Here is a 20,742-nt window from a genome sequence, read left to right as displayed (position 1 = left end):
AAAATTAATAAACAATAAAATACCTAAAGAAAGAACATACCCCCAAAGGATGGAGAAGTCGCTCTCAAGGATATCTAGAAATGAAACAAACAAAAAGCAAAACAACCTGAGGTGGGAGTTGGGCACCATGCTCTAAAGGTCAGGAACCGCTTCTGATCATCCAATTAACATGTGAAAAGGGCTCAAGAGAATCAGTTACCAGGGCATTTAAACAATGAGGAATTTTGTTTTTAAGCACTTTCTAGCACTCGGTTATTATTTTTATCTCTGGCTGACAAAGCACATAAGAAAATGGCTTTGAGTCACTTTAAGTATGAGTAACAAGTCATAAAAAGGCTGAACACTTCATATTAGAAGCAAATTACTTATTTCTGTCAATATTAATTCTGCAAGTAGGAAATTCTCTCTCCTAGCCCTCCTTTCAAAATATAATCATTACTTACCTTGGAAATGAGCCGTTGGAAGTTTTCTGAGGCTGGGAGGCACAGTCTTGGTGCTTACGAATCAGGTAGGTATTACCACTCAAGCTCTTAGTCAGCAGGGATCATGCTGGGCTGGAAAGCTGTCAGTTTTGACTGCAAAACCAGGACCCTGGGCGATCTGTTAGTTATCCAGGTTTATTTAGGACCCAAAGAGGGCAGAGTTTAGATAGGTGAGAGAGGACTTAATGGTAATTTTTCTAGTTCTATCCAGTAACTAAAAAACAGAGGCAGACTGAAGATCAGAAATTTTTATTTTACTCAATTTATTTGAAAGAGGTACACGGAGTTAAACCGGGCAGTCATGTGACCAAGCAATTCAATTCTACCAATAGCAAGAAATCATTATTTAGAAAAAAGTCATTGGTGAGCATGGTGAACCAATTTTCAGGAGGAAAAAGACTAAGTTCAATTTCAAGAACTTCACTGTGATTTTTGTGTTTATAAATTAATTATCTCATCAGAACACACAAAATCAAGGCAGGGACTGTATAACAGGCAACTGGGTCAGACATAAGTACAAGGAAATATTGCACTGAATCAGAAATAGACATTTAAAATACTATCATCATCATCAAGAACCATATTTTCACTAAAGAATAAGCATTCCGAAGAAGCAAAGACTATTTGGTCAATACAAACATTAGTAAGGAAATATTTTTAAAGTGCACATTCCCTGAAAAATTCAATTTTATATGTAAAATACATATTCACATACAGAGGACCATTTTAAAAAGTTTTAACAATCTGATCTTGCAACAAGTCCCAGGTACAATTTCTAACAGTCTGTGAGTGCAGGTATAAAACTGACAATGAGAACATTTCAATGTAGTCTGCATTTTTACTTGAATGTTCTTCAGCTTGCGAGTTGGAAACTTCTGGGTGGCCAGTGGAATGCTAGCACTATGACTGCATAAGAAGAAATGCTGGATTTTTTAACATGATGTCTTTTACATTCACTTCTGACGACGGGACGTTTTATTATAGCACTCTCACAGGGTTTCCTGTTACAAGGACTTCAGGAGAAGGAGCCCATTATTAAAGGTATCAAAGCAACAGTAAATGAATGTGAATGGTGCTCAGTGACAGGGGTTTTCAGGTTGACAGACATCACAGCAGGTGCTAAACTATAATACAAATGACTTTGTGTAAAGTGATAAAAACTTTAAAAATATATGAGTATCAACCTATAAAACCCGAAGTTTCATATCTTACATGGCTCACTGGGTAACCAAATTATCAATTTTTTAGAAAACGCCATAATGCTTTTAAAAAAGAACTAATTTGTAATTCTAAAATGAAACATTTTTTTAAAAAATGACATGGGACAATTTATTTTACAAAACAGGAAATAAGGTAAAAAACAGTTTCAGTTAAAGAAATGTGATGGTTTGCAAAAGAGTAGGATCCAGTGTCTTCTCAGTCCTTGCACTGGCCTTTTAAGATAGCCCTGGAACAAATACTACTTTATACCAACTGGGGTAGAGAGACAGAAAGCAGGAGAAAAGGTCTGCACTGATAGCTGTTTGGGGCAATGATCAAAGATAAAGATTATAAGAATCCTAAAAAGTTTAACCAATCAGTGTTAGCTTGATTAGGTATAGCACTATCAGTAAGGTATAATTTCAAAAGCATATTTCAAAGGATTGGGCAGGAGGGCGGATGGTTCTCATTTAGGGTATGCAAAAGAGCGATCAGTGATACTGGGTAGCACCAAAGAAAACCAGATTCAACAAATTTTGCATTGAATCTTGCAAAAAGAATCAAATTATCTGTATTTTCTACTTGAATCCTACGTAAATTAGGAAATTCGATTATTTTCAGCTAAAAAGTGTTGGCATTTGTCTGGAACTCTGCAGAGAATAAGTATTTTGGCCCTAAAAGATTGTGACCTATGAATCAGCTCCCCATTTGCCTTTGTCCATTTGGTGACTCAGATGGCAGGTAGATGGAGCAAAGTCAATATCCTTAAAAGGAGAACTTCTGTGCCCAATCCTAGTAAATGCTTAGTGGGAGAGAGGAGGAAATACACTAAATTAAAGGAGATTCTGTGATCTTTTTTGGGAGCTGTTTGTGGATCTCAATTTTCTATGCTTTTTCTAGACCATGGTGGGACATATTACACAGGCATCTGATATATACCAGAAAAGGAAAACATTTCCAAAATAAGAGCTATCCTATCTTCTCCCTCAATAGAAAAAGACAGTGCTCACAGCCTAAAGACTCCCTGAGTTGTGGGTCTGTTGCGCCTTACTCAAGGTAAAGTAAGGCTTGGCACGATCCAGATTGTTTCAACAATCACTGAATGCTACATGCCTCCTACAGCAGTGGCTTTCAGGTTCCTCCTCCCCAAACTGCAATTCACAATAACAAATTACATTTTGTGACCCAGTATACACAGTATATAGATTATTTAACTAATTATTTAACTAAAACAATATTTAACCTTGTTACCTGCAAAGCTCTTTTCTTTTCTATTCCATTAAGAAAATATGCTGGTCTTGAACTGATTGCATGGCTCACTAATGGGTTAAGACCTACAGTTTGAAAAACACCATCCTTGAGGATTTTAGCTGACCTTGAGAGAATGTAAAAGCAATGGCCCTGGAATCCAAACAGCTTTCTCTGCCCTATGGTGGCTGGGGCATAAATATGTCCATTTCCAAAGAGCTACTTCTACCTTCAGTGTATTTGGCAAACACTTTCAGTTCCTACAGGCAAACTAGCCCAGTACCTTGTGGCAATCTTTTTAATACTGGGGCCTGAAAAGTACTAACAAAAGCTGGTCATTGATGACTGAATAAATAAGGTTCATAAAATTCAGCACTAAGTAGCATCTTTACTTTTTACCAGACAGTAACAGGATACTACTTCACAGGATATTTCTAAGAGATGAGTTAGGTACGTGTATACTCACTGGGACGGTATTATTACTACTACTGTTGGAAAAAATGATGGAGATAATTATGATAGAATTGACAAATAAGTTTCAGAAAATCTTCTTTGGAGGCCACAGGATAGTTTTGGGATTGATTAGGATTATGGAGGAGAGAAAGACAGGGAAGTACTGCCACAGATAATCATGATTATTTAGGGACCAGAAAATAATGCAGTTGTACTGAAGTGAGCCTGGGAAAAATTCCAAGGTCTTGCTAACACCAGAGAAGGAGCAGTCAATATACATACTGTAGTTGGGAAGCCACTGCAGAAACACACATGCTCTTTGGTTCACGGAGTATTTTGTAAATGTGAAGCAATTACAAGCTTCTTTTTGTATCAGAAATCAAAGTTGCTATGTTTAGTGATTATAGTTTTCTGGAGGTGAGTTGGCTAGGGACAGACACTCTGCCTTCAGCTTCATACATAATCACAGATCAGGATACATGAAAGGTATAGGGAAACAGCTAACATAATAGAAAGAGACGAAGGACAGAATACTCAGGCCCCTTTCCACAGCAACTACCAAACAACGAAGACAAGTTTAAAGTTCTCAAGCTGAGAACCACTAAACATAGTTAAATATAATTCAAGGTAGGTTACTTTTTAAATACCATAGATTATAAACTCTGTAATATTCAAGAAAAAGACTACAGAATCAAACATATAACTGTAAATTGTAAAATGTTATGCTAAAAAGACTGACTCATTATCTAGTGATTTACTTATGTTCTTTGTTTTAGTTGAAAAAAAGCTTCTAAGACAACTGATGAAACTATTGCTTTTGAAATTGTGGGTCTTTCTATTCCAGAGACAGGAATGGATTGGAGGTGTTGATGGACAGATGACTGGTGGCTGAGAAAGAATAAGAAATTTCTAGGTTGTCATTGGCATGGGAACAGGAAAAACAGGCACACTGGCTTTGCATATGTACTACTGACAAGACCCACTCTGGCTGGCCTCCAGAGGATACCAGAAGGATTTCTCTCCGTACACTATTAAGACTTTTCCCCTTTACCATGGGATACCCAAAGAGTGATGGGTCTTTATTCTGAGAATAAAACCGTGAAACTGGAGTAGGTAATGAGGCACTTGACTAATGACACTGACTAGAACTCCAGCAAAGGAACATTTCAGATGAGGACAATCTGATAAAAGATTTCTGACCACCTCTATTCCTAGGTTTAATTCTAATGTATGCAAAATTGGCAGAGCTCAGCAAAAGACAAAAAGTATGTTACTTTGAAAAAAGGCCATCAAGGGAACATGCACTATCATGAGATTCGAAACTTCTCATCCTGTGATTATGTTCAGCAAAGAAAAAAAAAATCCTGAAGGAACTATTATTAATAAACAATGTGTTTTTATAATCAGAGGAAAATCAGTAGTATTTAGTAGCAAGACTTGGTCAGGAAGAAATACAATTACAGTCTGGCATGCTGTTTATTTTAGCTTTTACAACAAAACAAGGGTTCAAGGAATATGAGAATTTCACAACCATTAACTTCTTATACAGTCTCCAATTCTAAAAACAGCTTATAGTAATTTGGTGGCATGTACAACATGCATCAAATACTCTATTATTCAATAAATAAGATACTGCATTGTTCTCTTCATGGTTTACAATCATGTATTTATCCTCTTTCACTTGAAAACTCTCATTAATATAAAGGTATATGGATCTTGCGTAAGAACCAAGGGAAAAAACCCCCATGACATTTTTACTGATTTGCTGCCCATGGTTTTTGTTTGGATGAGCTATACACTTAGAAAAAGTGATTCTCACTTGAATAAGACAAAGCAAACCAGAAATTCTCAATTTATTGCCAACAGAATAGGTTACTAGGTTAGATTTTAGGGTACACATATTTATCCTACATTTGTACAGAGAGGGGCTATCTGTTCTGAAGCATAACTTGTATTAAGACAGCAAAATTTTGTTTCATCCTACCAGTGAATAGGAAGCTGGTATTGTTAAGGCCTCAGGAATTTTCCTTTAAGGTCAGCAATCTATTAAATCTATTAAAAATATAACCTTGGGAAACCAAGTAGATCTCAAGATGCTGGCTTGAGGAAGTATTTCTAAGGCTTTGAAGTTTTGAGAGGGACTTTCCCTGTTCAGGGATGACACTCATTTCTTCAAGCCTTTCTTAAGATGAGGCTTGAAGAGGTATTTGTCAATTTGTATCATATAAAATAAAAAAGACTATTTTTCATAGTCATGCTATGTACTTCAAACAGTAATTTAAATCTACCCTTTATTTAAAAAAATAAGGAAAATCATACTAAAATATTTATCTGTAAAATTAACTTCATGTTTCTAAAGAAACTACCACCAAAGTTATCTTGATAGCACTAAGGCAATGTCTGATTTCATCATCTACTTATCATTCATTCAGGGAGTTTGATGTAAGCATGATAGAACTTTAAAATGTGAACTAGGAATATTCAATTTAGCTCCATTAAATTCAGGCTAAATATGTGCAATTTCTCCACCATTACAGAGAATCACCTGGAGCAAATACTTAAGATTCATAAAAGAAATACTTCTTTTATAAAGTAATGCGAATTTAACCGGATGCATGATTCAAGTTAGAAAACCAAACAGATCCCCAAAGAATTGAAATAGTTGAATCATGTAGCTGTTTTACTTGATTCTGAATTTTTTAAAAAAGTACTTTAAATTACTTCTGTACTACACTTCCCAAACAGGTTTTGGAAGGTACAAGGTAGAAACTGTAATGATTTATTGCTGTACATCTTCAGGCAGTGGTCTCTGTCAGAGGTTCGGGGAAGGTTCTCTTGCTTCTTCTAGCTTTCTGAGGATCCACTGTAGTGGGGAAATGAAGCAACATTTACTTAACTTCAGTGAACTTGCAATGACAAAATGTAATGAGTGAAAATCTAGAAGTTATCTTCCAGTTTAGTCAGGAGTATACTGAAATAGCCAAGAACTAAATTCACTATGTAGGAGAGATCATTCATTCACTTAAATAGTCCAGGTGACTCAGGAACAATGGTACTGGGTTTAACAGTAGTAACAATACCATTCTAAGGTCTTTGGACTTAGATGTTCATCTTCAGAATAAGAAAAGTAAAATGATCCATCCCGAGAGAGAAGGGTAATTTGACAGCTGGATTGAATAACTCCGGCATAGTGTAAAAATCATCCATGCAGAATTCCTTCCAACCTATGCCAATTCTGTATCACAAACCTTCATCATTCTATATATTGGGATCTGACTGAGTAGAAATAATACATATAATTCTACAGTAAGTAGTAGCATAGCAACATTCTTGAGCATATTAATAGGTGCTTTCATGATGTATTTTCTATTTTCAAAGGATCTGAAATTTCAAAATGCAAATGAAATGGGAAACTTTCTGCTGATAAAGTCTATTATCATTTGGCCTATATGACAAATAAAAGCCATGGAGTCAGTGATAACTGGGGTTATCCCATTAGGAAAATCTTAAGCAGATATATTTGTGCTTTTTTATTTAAGAAGAACCTAGTGGGAACAACTCTAAGATAAGTAGAGAAAGAGAACTAGGCTCAGTAGCTTTTTCTGGATGTTTCTGGCTGAGCTGGGAGATTAAAAAGAACTTTCTGAGATAAAATAATATGGTGAGAGATTAAATGGAAAACTTATTACAGAGAAACTGAAGGTAATGTCCCCTTCAGCAACATGAAGAAGATGGCCTGCAAGTCATATTATCATCATGCTTTACACTGTCTCCCTGTTCCAGGCAACATGCATACTGAGACTCTAGTCACTTTATCAGTCTTTCTTTGTAACTTGTCCCCTTTTCAGTTTTGTATTGTTAGTATGTCAATGTTACCTTATATCACAATGTCTACATAGAAAATGGCATTGCTGCTGCTGCTAAGTCGCGTCAGTCGTGCCCGACTCTGTGTGACCCTATAGACGGAAGCCCACCAGGCTCCTCTGTCCCTGGGATTCTCCAGGCCAGAACACTGGAGTGGGTTGCCATTTCCTTCTCCAAAGCATGAAAGTGAAAAGTGAAAGTGAAGTCACTTAGTCGTGTCCAACTCTTAGCGGCCCCATGGACTGTAGCCTACCAGGCTCCTCCGTCCATGGGATTTCCCAGGCAAGAGTACTGGAGTGGGGTGCCATTGCCTTCTCCAAGAAAATGGCACAGCACTTGCTAAATGATACAAGGCACACATGTATGGGTGAAAGAGGTTCCTGCTTTGATCTCCAGGTGTGAGAAGTGAACTGGTAAATAGTCATAACCAGCCAGGACCAACGCAGAAAGGCCTAGGGCCCAGGGATTCAGCAAAGAAGCCCTGTGTTCTTATTTGTAAGTTTCACAAGACAGTGAGTATAATTCAGTGTCAGGAACAGCATCTAAGTTGTGACCAATGAGGTAGATAGTCAATTCGTCTTCCTTTTCTTGACAGTGCATATACTTTTAATTGCCATAATCCCTAAAGTATGTGTCCCAACCCTTCCTTCCCTGGTGGCTCAGATGGTAAAGCGTCTGTCTACAATGCGGGAGACCTGGGTTCGATCCCTGGGTTGGGAAGATTCCCTGGAGAAGGAAATGGCAACCCATTCCAGTACTCTTGCCTAGAAAATCCCATGGACGGAGGAGCCTGGTGCAGAGAAAACTGAGGTTAACTGTCTTCCCCAAGGTCCTACAGTCAAGAAGGAACAGAACCAGTATTTAAAAATCAGATTTTCTGACTACAGGCATGGCTCTTCTTCCTTGTGCCAGGCTACAGTAATTAAAGAAAAAAAAATCATTACATCTACACAGTAGAGAAATAAACAGTGTGGCGCTATACTTTCCCTGCTGGAGCTGGTAGATGAGCATTAGAGTGAATTAATTTCTTTTGTTTGTTGGCTTTTTTTTTTTTTTGGCAAAGTATTACAGTTAAGATTTAAAATAAGAGAGCAATTTGATTTCAAAAACAAGTAGGTGTGTGAATTCAATCTAATGAAAAAATAATTTGGGGGAAATATTACATAGTTACATATATTAAAATCATCAAAACACAACATGAAATTGAAAAACTAACACAACTTATCTGCCTTAAAGACATCAATACAACTTACACGGCTTTGAATGAGCAGCTGCTACGTGTTTAAGTAAAAGATTGACTATATTTACCCTCGCATCCTCCGGGGTTCTGAAGTTAACTATTTTTCCAAACTCTTTGGCATGGAATACAGACTTCACCCGTTCCTATAAACAGAGTAAGTTCTTCATTAAAATGGAAATCTAGTTGCAGAAATACAAATAAAGAAATGCCATTTAAAAAAAAAAAAGACAAGAATAAGAAATCAAGAAGAATCAAATACAAACAAAAAAAAGACTAAATTCTAACCCATCCATTACCACTAAACCTAAAACAAAAAATTTTAGGTGAGATTTCAATTGCTTTGTGAAGCCATAAAAGGTTGGTGCAGAGGATAGGAAGGAGATACATCTAGAAGCAGTGCCACTATTTTCCCTCTCTCAGATAGTTGTTGATTTCTGGCCATGGACTCATGATAATCAGCTGAAAAATAATGTACACGTGTGTGAGTACATATACACATGGTGTATAAGTATGTGCATGTGTGTTTGTGTTTCTGTAACTTCTGACATTTTAAACCAATGCATTTCTTTTTATTTAAAGAATGCAATAAAAATGTAGCTTCAGAATCAAAGAAATCACAGTGGGTGCTATGTGACTGTCCTCCAATTTTTTTTTCACTCTTTTAGTATTCTGTTCAGTACTTGTGGGAGAAGAACTGTTGGATGGTGGTGGATGTTACGTATTAGAGGGACAAATAGAAAGAATGGGATTATTAAGAAGAGAGAGGGGTGGTGATTACTTCTATTAACCATGGGTAAGGACATAGAAGCAGCAGTATATTACTAGTCTAACAATTTCTATAAGTAATTAAACAGGCATATACAGACTTCAGAAGAAATCAGATTCTTCTATTTTTTTAAAAAAAAGGAATATTGCTGATATTAGTGGAAGAGGAAGAAATCAAGGAGATAAGAAGTTTATCCTTGTAGATTACAAAAATGCCGAAAAATGCAATATGGGCTAAAGCAGAGCCTAATAGCCACTCAGGTGAGTCGCTCAGTCGTGTCCAACTTTTTGCAACCCCACGGACTTCAGCATGCCAGGCCTCCCTGTCCATCACCAACTCTGGAGTTTACTCAAACTCATGTCCATTGAGTCGGTAATGCCTCCCAACCATCTCATCCTGTTGCATCTCCTTCTCCTTCTGCCTTCAATCTTTCCCAGCATCAGGGTCTTTTCAAATGAGTCAGTTCTTCGAATCAGGTGGCCAAAGTATTGGAGTTTCAGCTTCAACATCAGTCCTTCCAATGAATATTCAGGACTGATTTCCTTTAGGATGGACAGGATGGATCTCCTTGCAGTCCAAGGAACTCTCAAGAGTCTTCTCCAACACCACAGTGCAAAAGCATCAATTCTTCAGTGCTCAGCTTTCTTTATAGTCTAACTCTCACATCCATACATGACCACTGGAAAAACCACAGCTTTGACTAGACGGATCTTTGTTGGCAAAGTAATGTCTCTGCTTTTTAATAAGCTGTCTGGGTTGGTCACAACTTTTCTTCCAATGAGCAAACGTCTTTTAATTTCATGCTGCAATAACCATCTGCAGTGATTTTGGAGCCCAAAAAGTAAATTCTGTCACTGTTTCCACTGTTTCCCCATCTATTTGCCATAAAGTGATGGGACCAGATGCCGTGGTCTTAGTTTTCTGAATGTTGAGTTTTAACCAACTTTTTCACTCTTTCACTTTCATCAACTCTCTTTAGCTCTTCTTCGCTTTCTGCCATAAGGGTGGTCATCTGCATACCTGAAGTTATTGCTATTTCTCCCAGCAATCTTGATTCCAGCTTGTGCTTCATCCAGTCTAGCATTTCTCATGATATATTCTGCATATAAGTTAAATAAGCAGGGTGACAATATACAGCCTTAATTACTCCTTTCTCGATTAGGAACCAGTCTTTATACCATGTCCAGTCCTACCTGTTGCTTCTTGACCTGTCTGTAGATTTCTCAGGAAGCAGGTCAGGTGGTCTAGTATTCCCATCTCTTTCAGAATTTTCCACAGTTTGTTGTGATCCACACAGTCAAAGGCTTTGGCATAGTCAATAAAGCAGAAGTAGATGTTTTTCTGGAACTCTCGTTTTGATAATCCAACAGATTTTGGAAATTTGATCTCTGGTTCCTCTGCCTTTTCTCAAACCAGCTTGAACATTTGGAAGTTCATGGTTCATGTACTGTTGAAGCCTAGCTTGGAGAATGTTGAGTATTACTTTGCTAGTGTGTGAGATGAATGCAATTATGCGGTAGTTGGCACATTCTTTGGTATTGCCTTTGGGATTGGAATGAAAACTGACCTTTTCCAGTTCTGTGGCCACTGCTGAGTTTTCCAAATTGCTGGCATATCGAGTGCAGCACTTTCATAGCATCATCTTTCAGAATTTGAAATAGCTCAATTGGAATGCCATCACCTCCACTAGCTTTCTTCATAGTGCTGCTTTCTAAGGCCCACTTGACTTCACACTCCAGGATGTCTGGCTCTAGGTGAGTGATCACAACATCGTGATTATCTGGGTTATGAATATCTTTTTTGTATAGTTCTTCTGTGTATTCTTGCCACCTCTTCTTAGTATCTTCCGCTTCTGTTAGGTCCATACCATTTCTGTCCTTTATTGAACCCATCTTTGCATGCAAAGTTCCCTTGGTATCTCTAATTTTCTTATCTCTAGTCTTTCCCATTCTATTCCTCTATTTCTTTGCACTGATCACTGAGGAAGGCTTTCTTATCTCTTCTTGCTATTCTTTGGAACTCTGCATTCAAATGGGAATATCTTTCCTTTTTTCCTTTGCCTTTAGCTTCTCTTCTTTTAGTAGCTGTATGTAAGACCTCCTCAGACAACCATTTTGCCTTTTTGCATTTCTTTTTCTCGGGGATGGTCTTGATCACTGCCTCCTGTACAATGTCATAAACCTCTGTCCATAGTTCTTCAGGCACTCTGTCCATCAGGTCTAACCCCTTGAATCTATTTGTCACTTCCACTGTATAAGGGATTTGATTTAGGTCATACCTGAATGGTTTAGCAATTTTGCCTACTTTCTTCAATTTAAGTCTGAATTTGGCAGTAAGGAGTTCATGATCTGAGCCACAGTCAACTCCCGGTCTTGTTTTTGCTGACTATACAGAGCTTCTCCATCTTTGGCTGCAAAGAATATAACCAATCTGATTTCATTACTGACTATCTGGTGATGTCCATGTGTAGAGTCTTCTCTTGTGTTGTTGGAAGAGGGTGTTTGCTATGACCAGTGTGTTTTCTTGGCAATACTCTTTTAGCTTTTGCCCTGCTTCATTCTGTACTCCAAGGCCAAATTTGCCCATTACTGCAGGTATTTCTTGACTTCCTACTTTTGCATTCCAGTCCCCTATAATGAAAAGGACATCTTTTTTTGGATGTTAGTTCTAGATGATCTTGTAGGTCTTCATAGAACTGTTCAGCTTTTTCAGCATTACTGGTTGGGGAAAAGACTTGGATTACTGTGATACTGATTGGTTTGTCTTGGAAACAAAGAGAGATCATTCTGTCATTTTTGAGATTGCATCCAAGTACTGCATTTCAAACTCTTCTGTTGACTCTGAGGACTATTCCATTTCTTCTAAGGGATTCTTGCCCACAGTAGTAGATATAATGGTCATCTGAGTTAAAATTCACCCATTCCAGTCCATTTCATTTCTCTGATTGCTAAAATGTCGATGTTCACTCTTGCCATCTCATGTTTGACCACTTCCAATTTGCTTTGATTCATGGACCTAACATTCCAGGTTCCTATGCAATATTGCTCTTTACAGCATCAGACTTTACTTCCATCGCCAGTCACATCCAAACTGGGTGTTGTTTTTGCTTTAGCTCCATCTCTTCATTCTTTCTGGAATTAGTTCGCCACTGATCTCCAGTATCATATTGGGCACCTACTGACCTGGGGCTACTCATTATTTCATAAGTGGCCACAGGGTCTTTCATTTTCTGAGTGAATCAGAGAAATTCTCAGTGGGTAAATTGGACTAAGATGCTCAAAAACTAACATGCAGTCTACTTAAGAGCTGCCCCATGTCTTTGAAATTAATGGTAAGATTGAACTAAAGGTCTTCACTAGTTAAGCATCGGAGAAGGCAATGGCACCCCACTCCAGTACTCCTGCCTAGAAAATCACATGGACAGAGGAGCCTGGTAGGCTGCAGCTGATGGGGTCGCTAAGAGTCGGACACGACTGAGTGACTTCACTTTCACTTTCATGCATTGGAGAAGCAAATGGCAACCCACTCCAGTGTTCTTGCTTTGAGAACCCCAGGGACGGGTGGGCTTCCATCTCTGGGGTCCCACAGAGTCGGACACGACTGAAGTGACTTAGCAGCAGCAGCAGTTAAGCATAGGACCTAGGCACAGTTCTGTTCTGTAGGCTAGCCTAGAAGAAATCTTGTTTCTGACTGTGTCCAATGCCCCTTCTTCCAGTAACAATTCCTTGAATCACCTCTGGGTAACTACTTCTCACCACCTCTTACTGCCAAAACTTCATATAGAGCTGACCCTTCCTTCTTGGCAGCACCATACTGATCCCATGACCATTCCCTGGCCAACTTACAATGGATATTGAGACTCCTTATGATTTACCAAATGACTAGCAATTTTCTGTATTTTATATCAACATCTAAGTACCAGGTATTGCACTAGCTGCTAAAGATCAGAGAAATGGTCTCTGCATTCAAGAAGATTACAATTGAATTAGGAAGATAATATCTATAAAAAGATAAAAGAATTATTGATAACAGGCTGTTAAGAGTGAAAACTGAGCATTTCAGGGAAAAACATTCTGTAGGCAACTGCCAGGGATTCTAAGGTATACAAATATCTCACTTTAGTGCCTTAGATAGCAACGAGGAAGGTACAGTTCTGTTACTGAGTATGAAATGAGGACCCACAAATGTTGTCAATGTGACAGAACAAAAGTGCATTTCTTCTTGGCCTAAGTTTCTTTTCTTTAAGCCTGAGTAAGACAGCAGTGCAAAGAAAAACCATATGAAGATGAAGCAACATCTATAAAAGAGGTAGAAAACATTACAGAGGTCAAGACTATTTTAATGTGTTGTTTTCAGCACCAAGTGTTAAAAAAATTCTATTCAACATACCTTTGCTTCAATGCGTAGTCTTCTCTCATGAACAATGAATGGCTCTTTGGTAAACTCATCAAAACTATACTGCCACTCACAAGTAAGCTGTCCAAATGTTCCTTTTGTTACAAACAACACACCACTCAAAAAGAGAAAAAAGAATCCGCTTTAAAAACTGAAGGATTTACATCCAATAATATAATAAAGCAGTACACACCTTTTTTGCAAGGGCATGTAGAACATTCACTAAGAGACACCACATTCGAGGTCATAAAAGACTATAATGAATTTAAGGGAACTGAAATAAAACAAAATATGTTCTCAGTATGTTTAATCAAATTAAACCAGAAAACAAGTAACAGAAAAGGATACTTCCAAATGTTCACTTAACATTAGAAGAATACTTCTAAAAAAAAAAATACATGGGTCAAAGAATCTCAAAGGCAATTGGAAAATAACTGAACTAAATGAGAATGAAAACATGAAATCTGTAGCAATGTTTAGTAGGAAATGTACAGCATGACATACTTATATTAGAAAAACTAAAGTACTTATAAAGTGAAATATATTAGAAATTTTTTAAGAAACAGGAAAAAGTTAAGAGAAACAGTTACCAAGCAATATTTTGGAGAACTTCCATGGAATTAGTGCTTTAGAAAAAAATGCTGTTGTTGCTAAGGCTCCATAAAATATATTTACCAAACTTTATCAGAAAGAGATTTTTAAAAGTAATTCTTGTTCTCCCCCAATTATTTTGAGGAAAGAAATCAAGAGATACAAATAATTCTGTTTATAATAATTCTATTTAATTCTTCCTTCAAAGGCCTTTCTTCCTCAAGTCATCTTCCTGGCTGAAACATCAACTGTAAGTACAATCAGAGGTTTCTTTAAGTGGCATATACTTTAAGTTAAGGGACTGAATTAAAGAAACAGCTGATACATGGCTAGAATGGAAAAAAAAAGACAGCTAATCAAGATTTATTTCTTTCATCTCCATCTTCTGTCTCTGATCCCTTCTTTCACCAATCGGATTATAGAGACTGTTGGACTAGACCCACTGGTCCTCCAGAATATCTACAACCATGTGAAAAACCAAAGCTAAGCTAATTTTATTGCAGATACTTAGTATCTCCTCTCCTGATTCAAAGCTCCTTTATCTTCAAGTGCAAAACTTGGAAAGTACACCCTAAGTATAAATATCATTTTTCAATCAACTAACTCATTACAGTTACTGTCAAGGTTTATATGACCACACTTAAAGAGGTCCACTATGTTGAGAAGAAAGTTATTTCTAAAATGTTGCAAGATGTGGAAATAATAAACTTAGCAAATGATTCTTGTTTAACTCTGATGAGTCACCCTTCCCTTAGTCAATGGGGAGAAGGGTTAATAAAACATGACTGAATGCTGCTGTGAACAAAAACGACTGAAGCACTGGTCTTTAAATATAAAAGTTCAGAAACAACTTAGGTGTACATTATAGTACATATTTCTAAATGAATACTAGGCAGTCATTTACAAATTAAGAAAGATCTCTTAATCATGGAATACTCTTTAAGACATAGGCCTTAAGTAAAGAATTAAGGTACAGAATGGTGTTTAATAATGGATTCCCATTTACATTAAAATATGTATGTGTATGCCTATACAAAAAACTAAGATAAGGGCATACGGTCCCATCACTTCATGGCAAATAGAAGGGGTAATAGTGGAAGCAGTGGCAGATTTTATTTCTGGGGGCTCCAGAATCACTGCAGATGGTGACTGCAGAAATTAAAAGATGCTTCCTCCTTGGAATGAAAGCTATGACAAACCTAGATAGCATATTAAAAAGCAGAGACATCACTGTGCCAACAAAAGTCAATATAGTCAAAGCTATGGTCATGGATGGATTTGAGTGTTGGACCATAAAAAAGGCTGAGTGCCGAAAACTTGATGCTTTCAGATTGTGGTGCTGGAGAAGACTTTTGAGAGTCACTTGGATAGCAAGGAAATCAAACCAGTGAATCCTAATGGAAATCAACCCTAAACATTCACTAGAAGGATTGATGCTGAAACTAAAGCTCCAAACTTTTGGCTGATGCAAAGAGCTGACTCACTGGAAAAGATTCTGATGCTGGGAAAGATGGAGGGCAAAAGGAAAAGATGGTGGCAGGGGATGAGATGGTTAGATAGCATCACCAACTCAATGGACATGAATTTGGCCAAACTCCAGGAGATAGTGAAGGACAGAGGAGCCTGGAGTGCTGCAGTCCATGGGGTCACAAGGAATCAAACATGGCTTAGCAACTGAACAACAGCCACAACATGCCTATTCAGGCAGACATACGCTTTTAGAGGCAGACTTTTGCTTGCACAGGCATAGAGTATTTCAAGGACACAAAACAAACAAAAGCAAGTTGCCTCTAGGAAAAGAGGGACTAGTAGCTGAGATGGAAAGAATACTGCCTCTCGCATCTACACCTTCTAAATACTGTGAGTTTTCTACTTTATGTTACTCTTTAAACAAGAAAATTAAGATAGTGTTATAAATTTGGGGCTCAGAAATTATTAGGATTAAAAACATTAAAAATGACTGCTAAGTTCAATAATCAACTTGAACCAACAAGATGCTTATATAAATTCACCCTTTTGGCAGTGAACAAACCTGCATCAATCAGTCGGCCACTCCTTTCTATTTAGTTGTATTTCTCCTCCTCAGCTACATTTTTACTCCCTACCATCCAGAAATCCATCTTAAAACTGCACTTGCTTATTCTTTCCCCAGGTTTCATAATATCAACAATAACTCCTGTGAACACTTGCTGTTCCGAGGCTATGCCACTGTATATTTTTATGTTTCCCTCTACTACCTACAGGCCAAAGTGAGGATCTGGCAGTAAAAACTAATCTGTCTCCAATGGTACACCTATCTATGTGATTGAGTTTCTCTATATATTCTAATGGTCAGATACCACCCGAAGATTACTGACTTCTGGGGTAACCTGAAATTGTACACTTTTTCAGAGAGGTGAAAGGAATGGTATTGCCCACCCTTTAGAGTACAGTTTTATGGGGAATTTCTGTATTCACTTAATTGGTTGAAACAAATAAAAGTACTTAAAGTCATGCTTGTGCATGGTTATGCATTTATTTGTATGCATGTACAGTTTTAGGCACAAGGCTTGCAGAGCAAGAGAATCACAGTTACTATGAAGTGAGCTGTTAGTTGCGTCTGACTCTCTGAGACTCTATGGACTGTAGCTCACCAGGCTCTTCTGTCCATGAGATTCTCCAGGCAAGAGTAATGGAGTGGGTTGCCATTCCCTTCTCCAGGTGATTTTCCTGATCCAGGGATCCAAACCAGGTCTCCCGCATTACAGGCAGATTTTTTAACTGTCTGAGCCACCAGGGAAGCCCCATAGTTACTATGAATCAGTGTTAAATATGTGGAATAAGATGTGAATAACAACTGCTTCGCTTCATGAGTGATTGTCAGTTAACCTGTTATCAAATTATACTAGAGAAAGGAGGTTACCTTCTGGTAATCATTAACATGTCTGTCTTATTGATCATGACATGGGTAAAATATTTGTATTTTGCAAATCTTCCGTTTTCCATGACCTAAAAAAGAAAGGTGAGAGAATGAGAAAGTTGATAATATCCTCTTCTAATGCAAATAATGCTTTACTGATCCTCTAAAAACCCTTCTCAAGGGGGCAAATTCATTAACACATTTACACAGTAAACATATTGTTAGAAAGTTGAATATTCACAAAATCATTGCTGCTCCTTCTTAAAAAGCACCTTTTTGTACTACTTTATTCAAGATTACTCAACAGCCGCTATACTGGCATTTAATGCTAGTTTTAGAAGATACTGTTATTTTACAAAGTTTAAGTGAAAAGACCCTGATGCTGGGAGGGACTGGGGGCAGGAGGAGAAGGGGACGATAGAGGATGAGATGGTTGGATGGCATCACCGACTCAATGGACATGAGTCTGAGTGAACTCCAGGAGTTGGTGATGGACAGGGAGGCCTGGCGTGCTGCGGTTCATGGGGTCACAAAGAGCTGGACACGACTGAGCGACTGAACTGAAGTGAAACCTACTGAAGTTAGTATTAAACAATCACATTCATTCTGTTTTGGAAAACAGATTAGTATTTGATCATATCTGTACAAAACCACATATAAACACTAATACATATTTAAACATATGCATCATATAAACTACTATTAGCTCCCACTTTGCCTCTTGCCTATGATTCTCATATCTGCCTTACAAACATGCTTTTCTTTGCCAATCTCACAGTTCATTCAAAATTAGGAAGCAAATTATTTCTGGAAAGACAGGAAACCCCAGAACCAGCCCACAGACTAGACTTTCTCTTTTAAGACTGCTGAAACATTGTCTGTACATGATGTGATTAACAGTTCTTTGTCTCACAAAATATAAAGTTAACTACATAAACAAGATAGACTTAATATTCTCAATATAATGTGCTCTGAAAATGGAATTACTCTGGCTATTTAAAATGTATATCAGGCTAGACTATTATTTATTAAAGGCAAGCAATGTAACTGTGACTAAGATTCCTTAAGAATTTAGACAAAAATGTTAGATCTCTTGAAGAAATTCCAAAAGAGAATATAAAGATTCTAGAAAACTGTATTCCATGAGGCTATATCAAAAAACTCAAAGTATATAATTTAGAAGAAAGCTAACAAGTGAGGTTAGCTAACAAGAAAGCTAACAACCTTCACAGTAAGGTTGCTTTAGAAGGCTGATACAATAGACTTTTTTATTAAAGAAGTTAAAAAAAAAAGCAGAATAAAACATACAAATTAACTGCACGGAAGCATTTTCTAACTTCAAAAATCATAATATTGAGGAAAAGAGTAACTTTACTATTTACTGTAGTGAGTAGGGCCATTTAAACTTCAATTCCTTGAGTTACAAATGAAAAAGGGACATAACCACAGATTCAGAAAAATTAATAACATATAAATTATGCAAATAAATTTGCAAAACTAGTGGTAAAGTGGGTCATATTTTAAGAAATTATTTAAAAAAAGAAGCATCAAATACTAGAGAGGAAGAGTAGAAATTACTTGCAGATAACCGTATCTGGAAAATCCAAATACAAAATCCAGTTAACTTTACTTTAAAACACAGTAATCAATTTGAAAAATGGAAGGAAAACAAACCTGCTTACAAAGGTAATAAAAAGATAAATGTTTATATATTACATTTAATAAATAACATGCAGAATTTGTATGATAAAAGCTGTAACACTCTATTGAGAAGAATAATAGAAAATTTGAAAATGGAAATCCATCTCTTATTCTTGGATATAAAAATTCATTATAATAAAGATTTTATTCTTCCATCCTATTTTTATACATGAACTCTTAATGTGATTCCAAGATGGTATTTGTTAATTTGTTTTGAGGAGGGGAAAAAGTGATTTGACAAAATTATAAGATTTATATGAAAATAAGTGATAATATAAACTATGAAAGGAGAATAAGAACTACCCTAGCTGACATTAATACAATTTATAAAGTTGCAGGTGTGAAACAGTCTGGTGCTAGTGGAAGTTATATACAGACATATCAATAGAAAGCATACTGATTCCAGAAACTGACCAAAATACAACAGGATTTTATAAAATCCTATATATCCAAACACAGGTATTTATAAAATCAAGACATTTCAAATTATTGGGCAAAAACATGCATTTCCAAATAAATGATGTTTCAAGCAACTTGCTGGCTAAAGCTAGATCTCTGTTTCTCTCTTTCCACCAAATTAATTCCAAATGTATCACTAATTTAACTACACAAAATGAAATTACAAAAGTACTAGAATAAAATAACACTTTTATGATTTTACAGTAAAAGTCTAAATGTAAAACACGAAGTCCATAAGAACTGTTAAGTATGTGGAAATTAAAGACCAGTGAATAGCAAAACAGTAAGCAAATAGAAATAAAATAAAAATCAAAGGATAAATTAGGAAAATATCTGTTAATACAGTGACAAAAAACTAATATCATAACACATAGAATTCTAGTAATATGAATAAACCAATGGAAGAAAAAGGAGTCAGTCTATAGGAAAATGTATAAGGATATGACCAGGTAGTTCAACAAAACACAAAATCTGACAATAAACATGAGAAAATGTTTAACCTAACTCAAAATCAAGAAAATTCAAGTCAAATAAATGTATCCTTTGGGTCGGAAATCGCACTGCTATGATTTATCTTATGCAAAGCCATGCCAAGAAATATATATAGGAATCTTCATGGTAATGTGTTAAATGCAAAAAACCTAAATGTTCAAAAACAGAAGACTGTTTAAATAAATTACAGTAGGCATACAACAGGACACTATACAATCATGAAAAAGAAACAATCCTGCTTACAAGGGTAATAAAAGGTAGATGAGTGTGTACTGATACTGAAAACTGGGCAAGATATACTATCTGAAAAGAAATTAAGTTACTGAGAATGAATGAGGGGAGTAGCAACACATACATTTGCATAAAAACAAATAATTTCTGTAAGGGTTGGTGGTAACACACCAAATCTGTTCACAGCATTTTCCTCTGGGCTTAGGAAGGATAATGATGGGGATGGAGGTACAAGTGAAGCTTTTATTTATAATTTTACATCCTTCATTTCAGTTTTATGGTATTGGAAGAAAAATAAGCTTGCAAGTATTTATTTTCTTTTGTTCGGAATACAAATGTTTATTTCCTCAAGAATAGCACTACTAAAAGAAGCCAAGAGTCTATAAACCCCATTAATAGATTACAATCTTCAAATAATTTAAAATCTAATGGTTCAGTTCTAAGTAACTTTTATTTCAATATTAGGTTTGGGTATTTCAACTTAATTTCTTTTCATCACCTTTCACTTTTCAGTTCCAATCTGATCTGTACATTTAAGTAATCAACCACCTTCAACAGTCACAATAAAATCTGATAAAAAGAAAGCTAATAAAAAGTAATTCATGCAATGCTTTTTGGAGTTCATCAAAAATCTCAAATGCAAAACTTGAAACATGAGTGCTCAAACAAACTGCTTAGAAACATATAATGAATTTGAATGTATTTGAATAAACATCAAAGA

The 20,742-nt window shown here is 36.5% G+C and overlaps 1 protein-coding gene across 1 annotated transcript in view; it reads right to left on the bottom strand.

Annotated features, from left to right (window-relative positions):
* Positions 1-715: 715 nt before the first annotated feature.
* VPS13A (vacuolar protein sorting 13 homolog A) overlaps positions 716-20,742 on the bottom strand; it is a 276,459-nt gene continuing 256,432 nt past the window's right edge. Inside the window, exons 69-72 of the mRNA XM_027549515.1 lie at positions 17,142-17,227; positions 13,643-13,766; positions 8,556-8,630; positions 716-6,246 (exon numbers count right to left, since the gene is read on the bottom strand). Coding sequence (XP_027405316.1) covers positions 6,196-6,246; positions 8,556-8,630; positions 13,643-13,766; positions 17,142-17,227 — 336 coding nt within the window. The 3' untranslated portion in view covers positions 716-6,195. The remainder of the gene's footprint in view (positions 6,247-8,555; positions 8,631-13,642; positions 13,767-17,141; positions 17,228-20,742) is intronic.

Source organism: Bos indicus x Bos taurus, chromosome 8 (assembly GCF_003369695.1).
Source record: "Bos indicus x Bos taurus breed Angus x Brahman F1 hybrid chromosome 8, Bos_hybrid_MaternalHap_v2.0, whole genome shotgun sequence".
In the NCBI taxonomy this organism is placed as follows: Eukaryota; Metazoa; Chordata; class Mammalia; order Artiodactyla; family Bovidae; genus Bos; species Bos indicus x Bos taurus.
The sequence above is the reverse complement of the archived record's forward strand: the minus strand, read 5'-3'. Positions and strand labels throughout refer to the sequence as shown.